Source organism: Myotis yumanensis, unplaced genomic scaffold (assembly GCF_028538775.1).
Source record: "Myotis yumanensis isolate MYYU_CA2020_CCGP unplaced genomic scaffold, mMyoYum1.0.hap1 SCAF_1, whole genome shotgun sequence".
Classification (NCBI taxonomy): Eukaryota; Metazoa; Chordata; class Mammalia; order Chiroptera; family Vespertilionidae; genus Myotis; species Myotis yumanensis.
The window spans coordinates 183,019,196-183,038,841 of record NW_027223752.1 but is presented as its reverse complement, the minus strand read 5'-3'; the positions used below and the strand labels follow the sequence as shown (position 1 = coordinate 183,038,841).

Genomic DNA, 19,646 nt, shown 5'->3' with positions numbered 1-19,646 from the left:
GAGGATGGGTTTTACAATGCCAGGCAGTACACACCGCCCCTAGTAAACACCCAAAATGAACTCCCTGAAAAGGGGCCAAATATATTCTCAACAAGGAATCCTTTCACAATTCATAATCACATAAAAATATAAATTTCCAACACTGGACAGAGATCAAGGTCAAAAACATTATTTTAAAAAACTAATACTGCTTAATATGTAAAAAATATAAAACTACAGCAAAAGGCATTACAGAGAGCAAAAGATAAACGAGCAGGTAAAATGTTTACAAAACGGGACAAAGGGTCACTCTCCATAATGTGTTAAAACTTATCAATCAAAAAGGAAAAAAGGAAATAGAAAAGCAGGCAAAGGACACGAGTAGGCAAGTGGTCATGAAAAAATACTTTACTCATAATTGATTACATGCGACTTTAAATGAGATGCTCTCACAAATCCAAACTGATCATCCTTCAGCTGGGGCCAGGGGAACCCAGGCCCTCTCGGCACCTCTGCGCACACAGCGTTGCCGGAGGGCAGAGTCCAACGTTTTCCTGTGCAATTGGTCTGGCAATTCAAGTTGTAGAAAGTGACCCTACAGACATGCCCCCAGAGGGCACAGGCGAGTGTAGCAGCATCGTAATGCCAGTGAATTGAAAGCTCTCTAAATGCCCATGAATGAGGAACTTTAAATCAGTCAGCCCTTCCGTGCAGTGAAATGCTTCTACAAAGCCATTGTTCTAAAGTGAGGCAGGTCAACACAGACCGACTTGTGACGGTGCTCCATAATATGTCATTACGTGTCCTATCAGACAGTCTACGTGGGAAACGCCCAGTATTTTTAAAGTGATATAATGTGTAAACATGAAGGATATCCATGTGCCTATCACTGGGGAGTGAAAATATGGGACATTCACCTTTTAACCTCAAGTGTTCATTAACTTTCCTCTAAATCTGTATTACATTTAGAATCCAAAAAGACTCTAAGCCCTTAAGAATTAGCAATCATTTGAGAAAAGACCCCATGTTTTCCAAGACCTGTATGCTTCCTCCCCACTGCTCCAAAGAACCTTCCCAAAGCCAAGAGGGTTTAGACTGTCCTTGCCCTAAATAGGAGATGGCATCTCTCCACGGAGTCCCTCCTCTCCTGGGATTAAAAGCCACAGGGAGGACGACTGCGCACAGCACTGGGAAGACACGAACACAGCCACTAGTAAATATGTGGTGGAAACCCCAACGGACTCCCTGAAATAGGCAGAATACATTCACAAAAAGGGATCCTGGGAAGATTTACAACCCACACAAAAACAGCTATTCCCACAGGCCTTGCCAGTAAGATCCACGCATCAGCCCTGCACCAGCTTTACTACCGGCGGAGGTAGTCGGCGCCCAGGCGGGCCAGCAAGCCTCTACTGCGCACATGAGGAGATGGGGCCCATGGGCTCGAGAGCCACAGAGGGATCCATAGGCTCTGATGTCCCAGGAGTTATAGCGAGTTCTTCATTCACCTCCAAGAAAGCACCGGTCTCTTGGGGAGAGGTGGAGCTCTTGTTACGGCAGCCTTCTGCACAGCCCGGAATCTTTATTCTGTGTTTATTCTTCAGTCTCCTCTTGTACAGCTTATATGCTAGATGTGAAAACACACAAGTAATTTTAAAAAATCATGTTAGCAAGGATTATAATTTGGTGACCTTGAGAATTTGTTTGGGGTCATGTATGTATTAACACACAGGAAACTATGAAACAAAATAATTTATTGTATCAAAATGGCAACTCTGTCTGGAATGGACCATTTGTGAAAGAGACTTAGTCATCAGCTCACCGACGGCTCATCCGTCGCAACTGTCAGTCTGTCAGCAACTCCCATGGAGCTGGGAATCCCATGTTCCTTCCCCCACGGTCTCACCAGGAGGAGGAATTCAAGCTTGAGTCGAAGTCCAGGTATCTCTGAGGATTTCCCTTATCTTGTTGGAAAAGTAAGCCCCCAGTATTCCTTAAATTGATTGTTTTATCAGTAATCAGTATATAATCAGCTGTATCAGCAATCACTGAGACTTACTCAGCGCCTGTTCCCTGACAATAATAAAAATTGACCATGGCCCAAGATTAAAATACATATGTGTGTGTTCATATCTACCCATCTATATATTTTTTAAATTTACCTTATGAGTCTAAATAGTGACTGATTCCAAAATGACGTGTATTTGGCTGTATGAGTAGACAGCAAACAAGGTGGGGCAAAGTAGGTGTATAGTTGTCAGTACGTGAAACACAGAGTTTGTTCTTATTTGTTATTTATTAACTAGAGGCCTGATGCATGAAAATTCGTGCAAGAGTCGGCCTTCCTTCCCCCAGCTGCTGGCACCGGCTTCCCTCCAGCACCCGGGACCCAGGCTGGCTCCCCTCAGGCCGCCCACAGGCACCCGGGACTGTGGCTGGCTTCCCTCCGGCTCCGGCTTCATTAGGAAGGAAGTCCGGAATGACGTCCGGAAGATGTCCAGTCTAATTAGCACATTATCGTTTTATTATTATAGATTGTATTATTTTCCATACGAACAACTGTAAACCTATTTTTGCCCCACCCTGTACACACACACACACACACACACACAATTAATTTCAATATTTGTGTATGTATTATATTTGAAAAATATGTCACAGCCATTCAGCACAATTCTTTGCCACAGAACACTGTGAAATAACTTGACTTTTGGCTCTTGATGAAACACAGTGTCTGTTTTGAAATAAATGATTGCTCCTGGAGACTGCTCAATCCTGAAATCTAAGTTTTGATAGTGCACTATTTTTTGGTGAAGCATACTTGTTTATCTTTGTCAGCTCGCTGTCCCATGGTTTTTTATATTTTTCTGTGAAACTTCCACTTTGTGGTAAAGGATGTCATTTGTGAGCTTTATTTGCCAAAAAAAATGTCAGGCTAAAATGTATCACGAGGACAGCCCGTGCATGTTTGGACTGAAAAGGGAGTTGGTAAGTTGGGTCAACAATTTTCAGTCAAGTGTACCCAATGGGGCTCTACCCACCTGCAACAATGAGAAATCCATCCAACACCTGGAAGAGCCCATAGGACATGGGGAAGCTAATCATCTGGACCAACTGCTGGGGCGTGAAAGAGAGCTGCAGCATGGTGAGGCACATCTGAATATTCTGGGCTCCAGTTTCTAAGGAAATTGTCCTGCACCTACAATGAACATTTTTTTTCAAGAGTTACATAATAGCAATAAGGACTATTCTTAAATGTTCTCTTACAAATAGCAATAAATGTACACTGTGGGCTTAGGCCCCTAAAAATGGTTACTCGTTCAATAATGACTTGCTGAGTGCCTACTCTGTAAGTGGTCTCCTGAGAGGCAGTTGGGAGGAGGGCGCTAGGAACCCCACCCTAGGAATCTGCTTGAAAAGTCAAGGTATACACAAGGGAAAATTCAGCACCACCACCAGACAAATCGGGGAGATGCTGTAGACATTTAGAAAAGGGGCGTCAGTGGTTAGAGAAGGCTTCACAGAGGAAGTGGGATGAAAGGATGGGGAGAGGGGAGAGGCATTTACTGGGGGACAATGACTGAAATTAAAGTTCCAGGGACAGGTGTGAGTTTGCCTACCAGGAGGCACTGCACGTGCTGTAAGCCAATCTGTGAAGAGCAGAGGCTTAGGGATGAGAAGGGAACGTTGAGTTAGAGACAGGAACAGTAGAAACTAATCAACACTTGGAAGTAAACACAAAGACCTTTTCCACTTTCCTATATTTTATTGTTTTCTAATTGCAAATAGAAAATAAACCTCACTTGGAAAAGAAAAAAGCAGGAGGAAGAAAAAAGAAGACACAGGCAGGACCTTGAGGCTGGAGTAAGCAGGCTCCTCTGTCTCCCGGTTATAAAGGGAGTCGTCAGGTTTTCACAGATGGAGGAGAGGAGAGGTGTTCAGGAGGTGAGCTGGACTGGAATGTGGGTGGGGAATGTGGGAGTGAAAATGTCTTCACTTGTCACAAGACAAGTTCTGTGGCTCTTATATTATGTATAGTGACCCCATTGCTTGCTATGCTTTCTTCAGACTACCCCACCTTCATACAACTAAGCTACAAGCTGGACCTCATACCTGGGCCATTCACTGGGCACATGCAGTGTCTCAGGCCTGATCTTTCTTAAGCCATCAGGTGGGGGGGAAATGAGATTGTTGACTACTCTTTGCTATAGGAATACTTTCTCTCCAGATCCAATTATGTTTCAACCACTCCACAGTCCCTGTTCCTAACTTTGGAAGCAAACCCAGGTCCAAATCCTAACTCTACCACATTCTGGCTCAATGAACTTGGTCAAGTTGCTTAATTTTTCCAAAGGGTTTGCTCATCTGCAAATTACTGATGATATCTCTGAGGCTTTATAGCAAGAAAATGAGATACTCGTGGTGGAGCCGCACCCCGTACTTTGGACAATCCTAAATGTTCCCAAGTGAACTGGAAGCAGCAGGAGGCCAACGACATTTTTCCCAAGCTCCACCTTTGGAATTCAACTGCATAGTTTACTTTTCTTCAAAAATTCTTTTCTGGTTTTAAAAGAATTGAGAATTACATACTCAATGAAAAACAAAAAATATACCAATAATGTTAAGTAATTAAAATTAGTCTTAATTCCACTACTCAAAATAAACACTATTAGCATATGGTATATTTCTTCCAGTATTTTATTGTGCATAAAATTCTTTTTCTTCCTTCTATAAGATGAGGCTCAAAATGCAACTGTTTTCCTTTCTTTTTTAACTCAAATTTATCTCTTAAGTATTTTCAAAAGAATTAAAATTGATACATCATATTCCATCACATAGCCACATCATGAAATAAATTTGTATTTAGATATTTAAATTGTTTTTATTTTTTATATTTATGAATAACACTGCAATTAACGTCTTTGCATATCAATATTTGTGCATTTACCTGATAGCTTCAGGATAGAATTCCAGAGGTAAAACCACTGCTAGCTATAAATATTGATAAGGCTATCGATGTGACTTGCCTTTTAGACAGTTTATGCCAATTTATGTTACCCCCAACAGTGTATAATAATGCTCATCTCATCTATTCCAATAGCATGGAATATTATCATTTTTAATATTTCACAGCATTTATAAATTATATTCCCCAATTTGTAATGATAATATTTAAGATAAATTTCTATTTTATTTCTCAAGTTGGCCCTTTCTCTTCTTGCCCCTCATAAGTAGCACCTTTTTAAAAATTGGCATAAACAAGGCATATATGCTTAATTTCTGGAACTTGCTCATGCCCTCGAATGACCTCTATATTTAGTGAAACCATCTCACCCCTCCTATTTAACCACTAGAATATGAAGACCCAAGGTGTCCAGATTACAAGTGGTATCAACACCCAAATCCTAATGTCACAGATTACAGCGTCCATCAATCTGGCCTTTGCTTTCATTTACATAACGAATCACTGTGAACTTTTCACCCTCTGTATGATGAGCTGTCCTGTTCCATCCACCTTGTAAGCCAAAACTCTCTGAGCTTCCAGACTCAGCCAGATGGCAAAGGCTATGTGTTTCATTTATTTTTCTCAACCAAGTTTATGGATAGTTTAACTGTACCTCTGCCAAGAATGGTGGGTAAGAAGTGCCAGCAGAAAGCCCGCGACATGGCCAATCAAAGGAAAGATGCAACTGATGGTCAGTAGGGAGATGTCTGGATTCCAAGATTCTCTCGACAGCACCACACCAGCAACTGTGACCACCAAGAGGAGGACCCCACCAGCAATGGCCCCAATCTGAAGCAAACCAATAAAATAAGCACATAAACATCATGGTCTTTAGATTCTACGATGCAAAGTCCATCACCGCTCTAAAGAGGACTTTGAGACCACCAGATCCATCATTCCACAGAGAATAAACCTGTGGTCCAAAGTGGTCACGTGACTTGGCTAAGCTAGAAACTGGTAAGGCTCAACATGAAGTTCAGTCTTCTTGTATTATGAACTGTATCTTCTCCCTTTAAGTGGAGGATTTGGTCAGAAAGATTGGGAGGTCGTTTTCATGGATAGGACATATTTGTGAAATAAGTGAAACCTGACAATAAGCATCCAACACCCGTACATACACCTCTTAGATACCTCGCTGGTACCCTCTTATCTGAGATCCTTCCCACCTGACCATCCCTCACTCTCTTCCCACCATCTCTTCACCCACCAGTGGCTTCTTACTGCTTCGGTCCCTGCCCTTCTCTCCTCCAAGTGAAATTTACCCATTCTTCATGAGACAATCTGAGCTAATTAATGTAATCTGAGAGGTACTGACAAATACTTCTACCCTCTCCCAAATGAATGCTGCCTCTTTTGTTGTTTATCAGAAACAAAAAAGTCAACAGAAAATTTTCCAGTGGTTTGAGTCTTAGATCAGATAGGAAAGAAACAAGAGCTAGAATACTTGGGAAAGGTCAGGATCTTGGCAAGCTCCCATTCATACCAGGTTGACACAAACTATGCACGTAGTTACAGCATCAACCTTGATGTGAAATGATTCATGGTGTAGAAGAAGGTAGCCATGGGTAACCAAAACAAAACAAAAACAACTCAGTGTGCCATAGATGTGTTCCGGGGGTCACCTTTACTGCCCAAACACAGGGACAGACGGGGCCTCACCTCCCTGGAAGATGGTGGAACACACTGAGAAGGCCTGGGACTATAAATGTCCTTCTGCATCTTTTTACCAAAAAGGGGATTGAAAGTTTAAAATTCACAGAAAGCAATTTGTTTAGAACATGAATCAGATCTTAAATTAAAAGAGGATGAAGAACAGTGCTCACTTCGGCAGCATGTATACTAAAATTGGAACGATACAGAGAAGATCAGCATGGTCCCTGGGCCAGGATGACATGCAAATTCATGAAGCGTTCCATATTTGTTTTAAATAAGTAAGTAAATAAATAAATAAATAAAACAGTGATTTATATTTTTTTTAAAAAGAGGATGAAGAATAGATTGAAGATATACCAAAATAATGATGAAATTTTCCCAGTCTTTTTTTTTTTAATGAAGGCACTCTAGGATATTTATGCATATTACTAAAAATTTGCTGCCACAAATCCAATGCAATAGCCAAAGGAAAGGGGTTTTAAATCTGACCTTTACAGAAATGAAACTGACCTACAGAAAATATATCTGATTTCCCCACGGTCACTGACAGATCTGGAAACACCAAAATCGTGACTTTCCTTGTTAGAAAATAATCAAGGGTAGAGTACTTGAAAAGTAAGAGGTTCCAATAATCATGTTTTCTTCTCTTGTTTTATAAACAAAATTATAACCATAAACTGCCTCATTAGACATTTTCTTTTACCAAAATAACAACGTCACTCCTGTACGCACCGTGGAAGCCTCCCCCAGCGCCCTGTGCCCGCTGACTTGTCTGCGTGACCCCCCTTTCTCATATTCCTCGTCTCATTGGAGGGATGATGGCAGTGGTTTGCTTTTGGGCCAAACCGGGAAAGCCGCGTCCATTTGTGCAGGCAAATGGAGCGGCCGTGTTCTGCCAGGTAGAGCCAAATGGCAGGCACTTAAACTGAACCAAACTGTACACCTTCAGCTGAAACAAACTCAGGCATATTTGCTGAACCTCCGGTTAGCCCCTAGTGTTTATTTCTTTATAAATGTAAAATATAACTACAACGCTTTTAAACTCTTCATGAAAGTAGCACATACAATTCTATGTCTTCTAAAACAATACATAGCCCTGGCTGGTTTGGCTCAGTGGATAGAGTGTCGGCCTGTGGATTGAAGGGTCCTGGGTTCGATTCTGGTCAAGGGCACATGCCCAGGTTGTGGGCTCAATCCCCAGTGGGGGAGGCGTGCAGAAGGCAACCCATCAATGATTCTCTCTCATCATTGATGTATCTCTCTCTCTCCCTCTCTCTTCCTCTCTGAAATCAATATATATATTGATTTTATATATATAAAAGAACATAGACACTAAAAATAAGCATCTATAAAAATAAATAAATAAAACAATATGTAACTGGGAAATCAGAAAGCACCCCAGGAGAGTAACACCCTTGTTGAGAATATCCTCTGTCCAGCTAGTTATTTTTACAAGCCATTTAACGGGGACATGTGCTTGGTTCTCCCGCAAACACCAGACGGCCTGGAAGGAGGCGGCGGGAGTTGCGGTTACCACTATTCCATGGCCAGGCTCCTCCGCGTGCTCTGGATGAGGTATCTCACTGTGACAGGTCTTCACGGGGCCGGCAGCCCTGGCCCGTGTGTACAAACTACAACCTTAGGAGCTCCCCCCAGGAATGTTTCCGAAAGACAGCCCTTGGTCCCGCTCTTCCATGAAACCAGCTCTGCTCCCTAAACGTTGGGCTCCACTGCGCGCACCCTGAACAGCGGTCACCTGGGCGCCTGTGTGAAGCCTTGGGAGTGGATGGGCCCTGGGTTCTCTGACCACACGCAGGCCTCAGCTTTCTGTCACTCCAGCAGGAGTCCCACACTTTCCGGGGTGTCGTAAGCCTCGGCTGATGGGTCTATGGGAGTGACAGAGCAAAGCTTAGAGAAGCAGAGGAAACTTGGACGTAGGATCCAAAAATGTAGGACAGGCAGGGAAAATTGCTGGGTGTGGGACCGCATGTGACTGGCTTGTTTGTTTCAGTCGTTGCTACATCCATCTGTTATGTCTCTGAGTCTGAGGATATGCCAATTGCTAGGCGGAGCTGCTTACCTTGAGGATGGTTTTGGATTGTTTGGGGCACCTGTAATTCACATAGACACCGAAGGCCACAGGAACGGTCAGGCACAGGAGGGAAATCCCTGAATAGAAGAGAAATCCGTCAGACGGCATCGCCTCTCACCCTAACCCTCGAGCCTCAACAATTTCTATTTCAATTAGATAAAAGCTTTCATTAAAGCTGCATTTTGCTTCTGCATCCACCTCCAATTTTTTTTTTCCCAATCGTTGGAAGACAGTCTTTGAAGGGGATCTGATACTACTGACTGACACGATGTTTGGTCCATCATGTCTCTCAGAATCCCTCTGACAACCCCATGGAATTTCAGGGACAACTGGAAATGTAAAGTTAGCAAACAGGAGGATGCTCTTTAATCTGTGATCATCTTTGGTGCTCTTTATGGGGTCCCCTCCGCAACCACAGCTATTGTCCCCTATTGGACGCCAATGGGTCATTTGCTTCACAAAGTAAGAATACCTGTTTCAGACATAAAAAACAGCACTTGTCACACATACCAAAGCCATTTCTCATAGTCTCCAAGTGTAGCTAGGTAACCCGAACGCAAGTAGGAAAAAAAATGCCTTTTAATTAACACAAGCGAATAAAGGCACTGAAGGCAGGCTCAGTAGAGCAGGGGTCATCTTGCCAACGGCATCCATACGCTGACATTCCCAGAGCCACTTCTCTGCAATACTGGCTCCAAAGTTATACGAATTGCTCATAATATTTTGGGTTTTAATTATTTATGAATGTCTTTCAGAATATGTTATCAAAACAAAATATTAAGTAACTTACTAATCAGAATAGGTTGTACCTAAAATCATGATCTTTAAATTAAGATTTCCCTCAAATTTTACAAAGTCAATAGTCTCCAGCTATTATCAGAAGATGCCGCTAGTCATGGTTTTGAAATATGGACCAGGGGTGGCAAGCCCTCCAAGTGCCGACTTGAGACTCCAGATTGACATGTTAGACTTTTAAGAGTCATAGTTTCTACCAGCTCTCCAGAGACTCTGACCAAACTAGAACAGGCAGGTCATTTTACCCAGTTTTTCTTCTAAGCCTGGTGAGTCCACAGAGATCTCTAGGAACTGGGCAGAGTTTGATGAGAAATAATATTCAGGAAAAGAGATAATGAAAAGGAGAATAGTTGTGACATGTGGACACACTTCAATAATCAACAGGAATCATTTCTGTTGATCAGCAAAGAGGTCGAGGCTCACAGGCAATGTGAAAGGTGGACTGGTCGGAACTGAGGTCTCATGAGAGCCGCTGCAATCCAGGTAACCTTTTGGTCATGATGAGTCCAGTTGCTTTACAATAAACTATATAAATATTTTTAATAAATAAGTTTTCTGGTTTTATTTTCAAAAGTGAACTTATGTAGGGGTTAAGAGCTTGGACTTTGCTGTCAGATTCCTAAGTCAGAATTCTGGTGCTGTCCTTACCAGCTGCACAAACTTGGTCAAGTTACTTACTCTCTCTAATCCTGAAAATCTAGGAAATGGCACTAGTAATAGAATCTGTACAGTAGGGTTACTTAGAGAATTAAATTAGGTAACAGCAATAACAAAACAAAAAAAGAAAAAAACAACCCTGCCTAAAGGAGACACTTAGTAAACAACAGCTATTACTCTTACCATCCCCATTCCTGTTACTCTTTCATTTCATAAACTCATACAGACCTATGTTCTGATATGGAATGGTGAAATTCTGCTCAAAATTCCAGGACAAGGTGTAGAGATAAAGGCAGAGTGGCATCATTCCCAGGGCAGCCACTGTGGAACAGGTTGTCATGCTGATACTGAAAGTAAAATTAAAATAATGTGTAAGAGAGAGAGTTTGGAATGAAGAAGTTAGCTCGCTAACCAAATTTAACTATCGGACACAACTTCTTAGAGATTACACGGGGTAACTTACTCGAAGCTCACTCCTGTCTTATTATTCAACAAATGATGGCGATACTTGTGGTCTAGAAAAAGATTTCTAGCAGTTCTCGACATCCATCAATTAACTCTTTTTAATTTTTTATTTATTTTTATTTTATTTTTTCCAGCACCATCTTCCCAATTAACTCTTATTTACTTGAGGATATACTTGTCCTAAATGGTCTGCTCATTATAGTAATAAGTATTTTTTTCCTTATACAGTTCTTTTCTATTGAGATATAATTTACCGACCATAAAATTCATCATTTTAAAGTGTTTTTAGACAGGTATAGAGATCAATGAAACACAACAGGGAGTACAAATATCAACTCATGCCAATATGGTCAATTAATATTTGACAAAGGAGGCAAGAGCATACAATAAAGACAGTCTCTTCAATAAATGGTGTTGAGAAAATTGGGCAGGTATGTGCAAAACAATGCAGGTAGGCCACCAACTCACACCATACACAAGAATAAATTCAAAATGGATAAGACTTAAATGTAAGTCGTAAAATCATGAAAATCCTAGAAGAAAACATAGGCAGTAAAATCTCAGACATCTCTCATAGCAATATGTTTGTGACACATCTCCTGGGGCAAGGAAAGGAAAGGAGAAAATTAACAAATGGGACTACATCAAAATAAAAGGCTTCTGGGCAGCAAAAGAAACTATCAACAAAATGAAAAGGGAACCCACTATAGGGGAGAACATATTCGTCAATAGTTTACCTGATAAGGGGCAATCTCTAAACTATATAAAGAACTTATACAATTCAACACCAGGAAAACAAACAGTCCAATTTAAAAATTGGCAAAATGCCTAAATAGACACTTCTCCAAAGAGGACATACTGATGGCCAAAAGACATATGAAAAGATGCTCAATGTCACTGATCATCAGAGAGATGCAAATTAAAACCACAATGAGATATCACCTCACACCTGTCATAATGACTACATTCAATCAATCAACAAAACAAGTGTTGGAGAGGATGTGGTGAAAAGGGAGCCCTAGTGCACTGTTGGTAGGAATGCAGACTGGTGCAGCCACTTTGGAAAACAGTATGGCATTTCCTCAAAAAATTAAAGATGGAACTGCCTTTTGACCTAGTGATCCCACTTCTGGGAATTTACTCTAAGAATCCTGAAACACCAATTCGAAAAAATATATCATCCCTATGTTCATAGCAGCATTATTTATGACAGCCAAGATCTGGAAGTAGCCCAAGTGCCCATCAGTAGATAAATGGATAAAAAAGCTGTGATACATTTACACAATGGAATTCTGTGTGGCCAGAAAAAAGAAGGAAATCTTTTCTTTTGCAACAACATCAATGGCCTTGGAGATAATTATGCTAAGTGAAATAAACCAGTCAGAGAAAAACAAATACCATATAATCTCACTTATATGTGCAACCTAGTGAACAAAATAAACTGACAAACAAAATAGAAACAGAGGCATGGATACATGGAACAAACTGACAGCTGGGGGGGCGGGGGGGGGGGGGGGAGATGGGATGAAAGGTGAAGGGATTAACCAAAGAATATATATGCAAACCCATAGACACAGACAACAGTGTGGTGGCCGGAGGGAAGGGGCAGTAGGGGCTGGGTGGAGGTGGGAAAAGGGAGGAGAGAGAAATGGGGACATCTGTAAGAGTGTCAACAATAAAAATAAAGTTAAAAAATAAAATAAAATTTAAAAATAAATAAAAATCAAGTGTTTTTAGTATATTCACAAGATTGTGCAATAACAACACAATGTCCATAATATTTTCATCAAACAAAATAAAAGCCACCCCAGGAGCAGTCACTCCTCATCCCCTTCTTCCCCAAACCCCTGGCAACCAATACTTAACCTATTTTCTGTCTTTATAGGACTGCCCATTCTGGACATTTCTTATAAATTTAATTACATGTATTACCTGGCTTCTTTCGCTTGTCATGTTTTTAAGGTTCATCTATGTTTTAGCATGTATCAGTAGTTCAGTCTTTTTTCTGATGGAATGTTATCTTGGTTACTGTGGTTTTATTACACTGTATGAAATAAGTTATTGCTTCGTACAATACATTGTTTTTATTTTTTCCAAATATGTAAGGTCTTATTTTTTGTCTTTAGTTATTTTAACTGGAGAAAAGCACTTGGTTACACATTAACGTACATAAGCATGTATGCATGGAATGCACAAGCGCGTGTAATGAGAGACCAGACACTGGGAGCAGAGCTTTGGAAGCCTCCCCCCTAACGACCCCGCGCCCCCCGCCCCCTCCGCTCTGACCTGGGAAGCACGAGAAGAGCACATGGCATGTAGAAAGCCCAGAGACACGGTGAGAGCAGGAGGTTCATTCCATGAAAGCTAAGAAAAGAGAGCTTCCAACTGAAGGCAAAATGCAGGATGAGAACCCGAGAAGTGGATTTAGTGCCACCCAACTTTCCCCCAATTTCTGGTGTCTCCACCCCAAATCGACCCTTTCCACCTCCCACCACCATCCCAACCCCCGAGCTGTTTTCCTCCCTTTCTGGGTGATAGAACCAGTGAAAGAATCAGTACAATTCGGGGAAATGAGGTAAATGGAAATGAGATATCCTCCAGGGCAAGGAACTGTTTTATCTTTAAATTGGCGGAAAAATATTACACAATCTGCTTAAGCACGTAGGAACTATTTATGGACACTGAATGCTGCTCTGCCTGACTAGCTGGGCAAACAGCACACCGCACAACGCAACCCAGGGGTAAAGCCGGACTTCACCCACTTCAACTGCTCTTTAATCTGTGATCATCTTTGGTGCTCTGTATGGGGTCCCCAGGCCCAGCGGGGAGTAGAGGAAATGAGTGGATCCTATGTTGGTAATTGCTGGGGGCTCTCCCAAAGCTGGGTGAAGTGCATAGGGGTTCACTGTACTATTCTATCTACTTTTATATGTTTGAAATTTTTTACAAAAAAAATAAAAGTGTGGTGAAGCCCTGGAGTGGGGCAGGTGCAGGGCAGAGGGGGTCAATGAGGAAAAAATGGGACATCTGTAATACTTTCAACAATAAATTTTTTTTTAATAATAATAATAAACTAATAAGTGTCCCTTCCATCTTTGTGGGGGACTGTGCAGTACTGCTCCCAGTCTGGTTAGGTGAGGTTTTCTCTGTCATATTTTACTTGGGTGGGCTTTGCCCTACATCTAGCATTATGCATACACTGCATGGGGCATCTAAAGCATTTCCTCCATCCTCAGCGCCGCTGTGTACCACCCATCTGCTCTCCTCCGGGGATGGCTGCCATTGCCCTCTGGACACCCTTGACCTGGCATTCTGCACCTACATGAGAGCTGCGTCCCTGTCGCTGTGCCCCAGACTGTGAGCTACTGACCTCCAACCCCTATGCACTTCACCCAGCTTTGGAAGAGCCCCCAGCAATTACCAACATAGGATCCAACAGAGCCTCGTGCCGAGAAACACTGCATGCAGGAGCTCGCTGTATCCTTGCTGAATAAATCCATGAACCAAAGGATGAACCAACATGTTAATACACTGGTGCTAGAAAATGTTCTTGCTGCCTCCTTCATGGGTCGTGTGACTGCAGGCGAGCCTTGAAAATCTTAGCAACATGGCCCTTTTACACTGAATTCAAATGGTAGACACCCATAGCAAATCAAAGGAACGGAAACTTTCTATGAAAACAATTAAAATCATTGCTCTTCCGAGTACAAATGTAACATTTTATTTTTTTCTGTTTTTAACATATTCTTTTTTATTTCAGAGAGGAAGGGAGAGGGGAAGAGAGATAAAAACATCAGTGATGAGAGAGAATCATTGATTGGCTCTCTCTTGCACGCCCCTCACTGGGGATTGAGCCCGCAACCTGGGCATGTGTCCTGACTGGGAATCGAACCATGACCTCCTGGTTCATAGGTCAATGCTCATCCACTGAGCAACACCGGCTGAGCCAAATGTAACATTTTAAGGAGCAGCTATTTATCTGAGTGGTGCTCTTTTCAGAAATCCAGACTTAGGTAATTCACAAGTATTTGTAAACATTCCTTCCCCTCTTTTATTTTTCTATTAAGCAGTCCTGTTTCAAACATGTTTGTTCAATGATTAGAGGTTTATTCTTTGTTTTTTTTCTTTTTGAAGAAATCACGTAATACATGCCGCTCTGCAACTAGGTTGCTTTTATTTTTCCCCTCTTCACATCATAGACATCCTTTCAGGACATCACACATAGACTAAGTTCATGCTTTTTAAAAATGGCAGATATGCCACAATATAAATATGCCATAATGTCTTCAGTGGCTTTGTTAATGATGAATAAATGGCTTTGAATGTGTTTCCATTGGAAACAATGCTGTAATCAACATGCTCTGACATATTTCACTTGAAATAATTCTTTTAGTTCTGTAGACTACATTTCCAAAAGTGGAATTACTATGTCAAAAGTCTTTTATTTTAAGATAGTACCAGATTATTTCCCAAAAAGACTGCTGCATTTCATAATCCTGCCTACACTGGGTGTGACTGATCCCTTATAATTCCCAGAAGAACATTGAAAAATGCATCGCGCTGTTATTTTGTTACACACCCGATCTCAATGAGGCCATGTTCACGTTCATGCTTGCTGGCCTCTTGGAGGTCCCCTCTAAGTAGCCGTGCTTGTCTGATTTCTTCTTTTCTCAAATGTAGGAGCTCTTTTTAAATTAGGGTATATATCGTCATCTGTAATACAAATATCTTTACCAAGTTTATTGTGTATTTTTGACTATGCTTATGACCTTTACTATAATAAATAGTTAACGCGGAGACAGTAAAATCTCTCCATTTTTTATGGCTTCTGAGTTTCTTGTCTTGTTAAAGATGCCTCTTCTCCTGAGGCTATTCAAATACTGCTTCCACTTTTCACTTTTTTATAGCTTGATCTTCTTTTTAACTCATCTAGAAGGTATGTTATATATGGTATAAGGTATGAAGCTACTCTATTGCTTTTTATATTGAGAGGCAGCTGTGCCCACACTATTTGCTAAATTAACAACTGTCCACTAACTTGAAGTGCCAACTTCCTTAAGCATGAAATGTTCAAGTGTATTCAAAATGTTCTTTATTCCTTAACAAAAACCAAATTGTTTAAATTACAGTGTTTTCATAAATGATAGAGCAGACACTTTTACATAAGTTCTTTCAAAACTTTTCTTAGCCGTTCATGCATATATTTCATTCCATAGGACATTTAATATCATTTTAACCTGTTAATAATGCTTTCTTTGAGCAAAGACCTGTTCTAGCTAGAGAGCAGATCAAGGAAGAAAGCAGTTTGCCACAGTTCTCAAACCTCTGGATCCTTAAAGGGAGTCCGTGATAACGCCACATTCCTTGGCTCTGCATCTGACCAAGTCTTGTTAAGAATTCCGTATGAATCACTTTACCCTGGAACTCCTGGAGAATGTGCAAAGCATTCCCCTCTCCCCCACCCCGTCCCCCAGCCCTCATGGCTTCGGCTCAAACAGCAGAAAGGTAAGATTCATGACTGGAAAGCGACGTGCGAGATTTACATCAGACTGATTCCATATCCTTGACTACACACGTTACTGCCTCCATCCTTGCACAACTGTTCAAGCCCATGATGCTCACGGGGACGGCAAGAGAGGATCCCGGTGCCCTGCCAACGGTTACAAATGGCAACAAGGCTGGGAAAGCACACGGTGAGCATGAGTGAGTGCAGCGGGAAGTCCCACCTTTGGTTTCACTGCCATGAAATCCCAGCGCGGTACAAACAGAGGACGTGGCTAACTGGGGTTCTTGGCTATTCACATAGACAAAAATTGTTGCCAAAATCTGACTTTGATATAACAAGATTCCACTTGCACTAAGAGTGGCATCACCATCCCCAAACTGTTCTAGAGAATAAATAATGAGACAGATTCAGCAAGTCTGAACAAACAAGAAAATCCTGAACCTCCCTTAAAACGTGGAAATTAGACATAATCACATTATGTTACAATGTAGCATCAATAAGTATACCATTTAGCAATGGCGGTTAAATTATTAAGATGTTTTAGTTTTAAACCAATAAAGTCAGAAACTCTGAACTTCAAATCTATGAAAGTATATGCTTACTTCCCTACTGAAAATTTTTTAAAAATTATCTGCTAGCCAGACAGACATGGAGTATGCTAGATCCGGTCAATAGACTTGGCCTTAGGAATGAGTTCAAGGCCAGGTTTTCCATCCCCACATAGAAATGTTACTCCAGTCTGCTGCCTCTCAGTAACAATAACCAGCATTTATTGAGCACTACCTGCTAGGCATCATGCCCCATGCTTTTAGGTACATTTTTCTTCTCATCTACCCTCTATGTGTGGATGTCATTTCCATTGCGGACCAGGAAACTAAGAGACAGAGAGTTACAGAAACTTACACAGAGTCACATGGATTCATTTAAGTTCTGTCTGCTTTTATTTTTGGTATTCTTTTGTTCTCCCTTGCAAATATGTTTTTGTTCATTTCAGAGAAGAGGGAGAGAGAGAGAGAGAGAGAAACATCAATGATGAGAATCATTGATTGACTGCATCCTGCATGCCCCACACTGGAGATCGAGCCTGTAACCCAGGCATGTGCCCTGACTGGGAATCAACAGTGACCTCCTGGTTCATGGGTCAATGCTTGAATCACTGAGGCACACCAGCCGGGCCTACGTTCTGTCTCTTAAGATGATCAGTCTCCACCAGACCATAGCAGACAAACCTGAAGAATCTGAAGTCCTATTTCCAGAGTCTCTGCTGAAGAACCAAGAGATATTTTAAAGTTCAAAGGTCAAAATTGGCCACTGAACTGCTCAGTGGTCAGAATTTCTCTCCAGCTGAGGACACAAATACAGCCTTAAGAGGAAATAGACCTCAGATATCAAACGTCAAACTAAAGACATGGGGCTGTCTTGAGTTGCACCAGTAAACTGATTGCATTTCAAGAAAAGTGTGCGTAACACACACAGGCCATCAGAAAGGTTCCTTGTCATTCCCTCAATGTTTATCAAGTACCTACCACCACCAGGCTGGCACTGAGCACACGGAAGTGGAAAAACCCTCAAGGAACTTACAGACCTCGTGGGTGAGGCAGATAAGCAGCCCAACTATTGCCAGGCTTTCCAATAGATGACAAGAAAGAGTGACATCTTTGGTGCTATGGAGAGAGGAGAGGCACCTCCGTCAAATAGTTTCAGGAGGAACATTCAAAACTGGGGTGGAGAGATGGGAACACAAACTTTAACATTTGCTTTTCTCTTCCTATTGCCACAAGGTGTTTAAAAGACCTCAGATCCACTCCTGGTTTATACCCAAAAGAATTGAAAGCAGGGACTGCAATAGATACTTACAACCCATGTTCACAGCAGCATTATTCACAATAGCCAAAAGGTGGCAACAACCCAAGTGACCATGGACAGAAGAATAGATAAACAAAATGTGATGCAACATGCAAAAAAAAAAAAAAATGTGATGCTACACAATGGATTATTATTCAGCCTTTTTAAACAAAGGAAATTCTGACATGCTACAACATTGATGCATTTTGAAGACATTATGCTAAGTGAAATAAGCCAGACATGAAAGGACAAATATCTTGTGATTTCGCGTCTATGACACCTAGAGTAGCCAAATCCATAGAGACAGAAAGTAGAATGGTGGTTGCCAGGGACTGAAGGGAAAGGGGAGTTATTGTTTAATGGAAAATAAAAAAGTTCTAGAGATGGATGGTGGGGATGATTGTACAACAGTGTGAATGTACTTAATGCCATTGAACTTTACACTTAAGAATGATTAAAGTGGTAAATTTTTTGGTATGTATTATTTACCATCATAGGCCTCAGACAGTCTAACTCATTGATTCTGCAAGTGAGGAAACTGATATCCAGCTTCTCTCTAAGCAGAGACTGAAACACAGACCCCCTACTGCAGTGCTCTTTTGTCTGCCCCACATAATAATAATAACTCATATAGCATATTGTGCCAGGTGGGATTCTAAGCATTTTATATGTATTAACTCATTCAATCCTCACAACAACCCACGAGGTAGGTTGTTTCTCCCTATTCCGGAAGTGAGGAAACTCAGGCACAGAGAATTTACGTCATCTACCAAGACACCCAATGAGCAACAGGTCTACTTACTGGTTCCAGAGTGGTGCCCTTAACTACTGCACTCCCAGATCTTAGCTGTTACGTCCTACCCTCGAAGACAAGAATTCTGTCCATCCTCAGCACAGGGGACTGCAAAAATGTCCCCAGATGTTCACCCCTTTCTCATCCACGCCCTCTGCAGTGTGACCTTGCAGCTTACTCCATCAAGAGGCAGAAACTACTCCTTTCCTTGAATCTGGACTGGCCTTGAAATTTGCATTGGCCAATGGAAAGCCGTGAAAGATGATAAACGGGTTCCAAGCGCAAGCCGCAAGAGGTCTGGTATGCTTTCTCTTTTTCAGAACCCTGCCTCTGTCGTGTGATGAGGTCTAGGCTAGCCTCCTGGAGAATGAGAGGCCAGCTGGAGGGGAGCCCGGGTGCCCAGCTGAGGCCACTAAGACCAGTCTACATTAGCCAGGGCCCAAACATGTGAGAGAGCCCAGCAAGATCAGCTGAGCTCAGTCCAGAGGCAAGATAATGTCTTCGGTTCTCCATATATACAGGCCAATTGCTTTCCAGAACAACTGGAATGAAGGAAAACATCTGACTTGGGATAGAATCGGGCCAACAGTTGGCTTTCCAGGCTGTGGGAACAGCACAGGCAAAAGAAAGTTGGAAATGTGTGCGGTGCGTTTAGAGAACAGTGAGTAGCCCATTGAACTATAGTATAGGCCAATTGTGTTTAAGGGATTAATGGAAAATAGACCTGGAGAAGTAGGTTAGACCTGGCTTAGTTTCTACGTAAGATACTGAGAAGCCTTTATATGTATCACATGTTCACTTTCTCTTTACAATACCATAAAGTATTATGACTTCCAGTTACAGAAAAGAGGTCCCA

At 41.7% G+C, this 19,646-nt stretch overlaps 1 protein-coding gene and 1 non-coding gene across 3 annotated transcripts in view; one reads left to right on the top strand and one right to left on the bottom strand.

Annotated features, from left to right (window-relative positions):
• Positions 1–371: 371 nt before the first annotated feature.
• Positions 372–19,646, bottom strand: part of SLC10A6 (solute carrier family 10 member 6) — a 30,087-nt gene continuing 10,812 nt past the window's right edge. Inside the window, exons 3-8 of one of the 2 annotated variants that reach the window (XR_011468344.1) lie at positions 10,410–10,528; positions 8,718–8,806; positions 8,394–8,523; positions 5,598–5,773; positions 3,021–3,178; positions 1,519–1,606 (exon numbers count right to left, since the gene is read on the bottom strand). Coding sequence is in view for 1 of the 2 variants with exons in the window: in XM_070393170.1 (XP_070249271.1) it covers positions 1,389–1,606; positions 3,021–3,178; positions 5,598–5,773; positions 8,718–8,806; positions 10,410–10,528 (760 nt within the window). In the remaining variant the exon portion in view is untranslated. Of the gene's footprint in view, positions 1,607–3,020; positions 3,179–5,597; positions 5,774–8,393; positions 8,524–8,717; positions 8,807–10,409; positions 10,529–19,646 lie in introns of both variants that reach the window. The other variant, XM_070393170.1, reaches the window with a different exon arrangement.
• On the top strand, positions 6,800–6,906 carry LOC138999969 (U6 spliceosomal RNA). Its single transcript, XR_011469487.1, has one exon. It is a non-coding gene; the product is annotated as a U6 spliceosomal RNA (small nuclear RNA).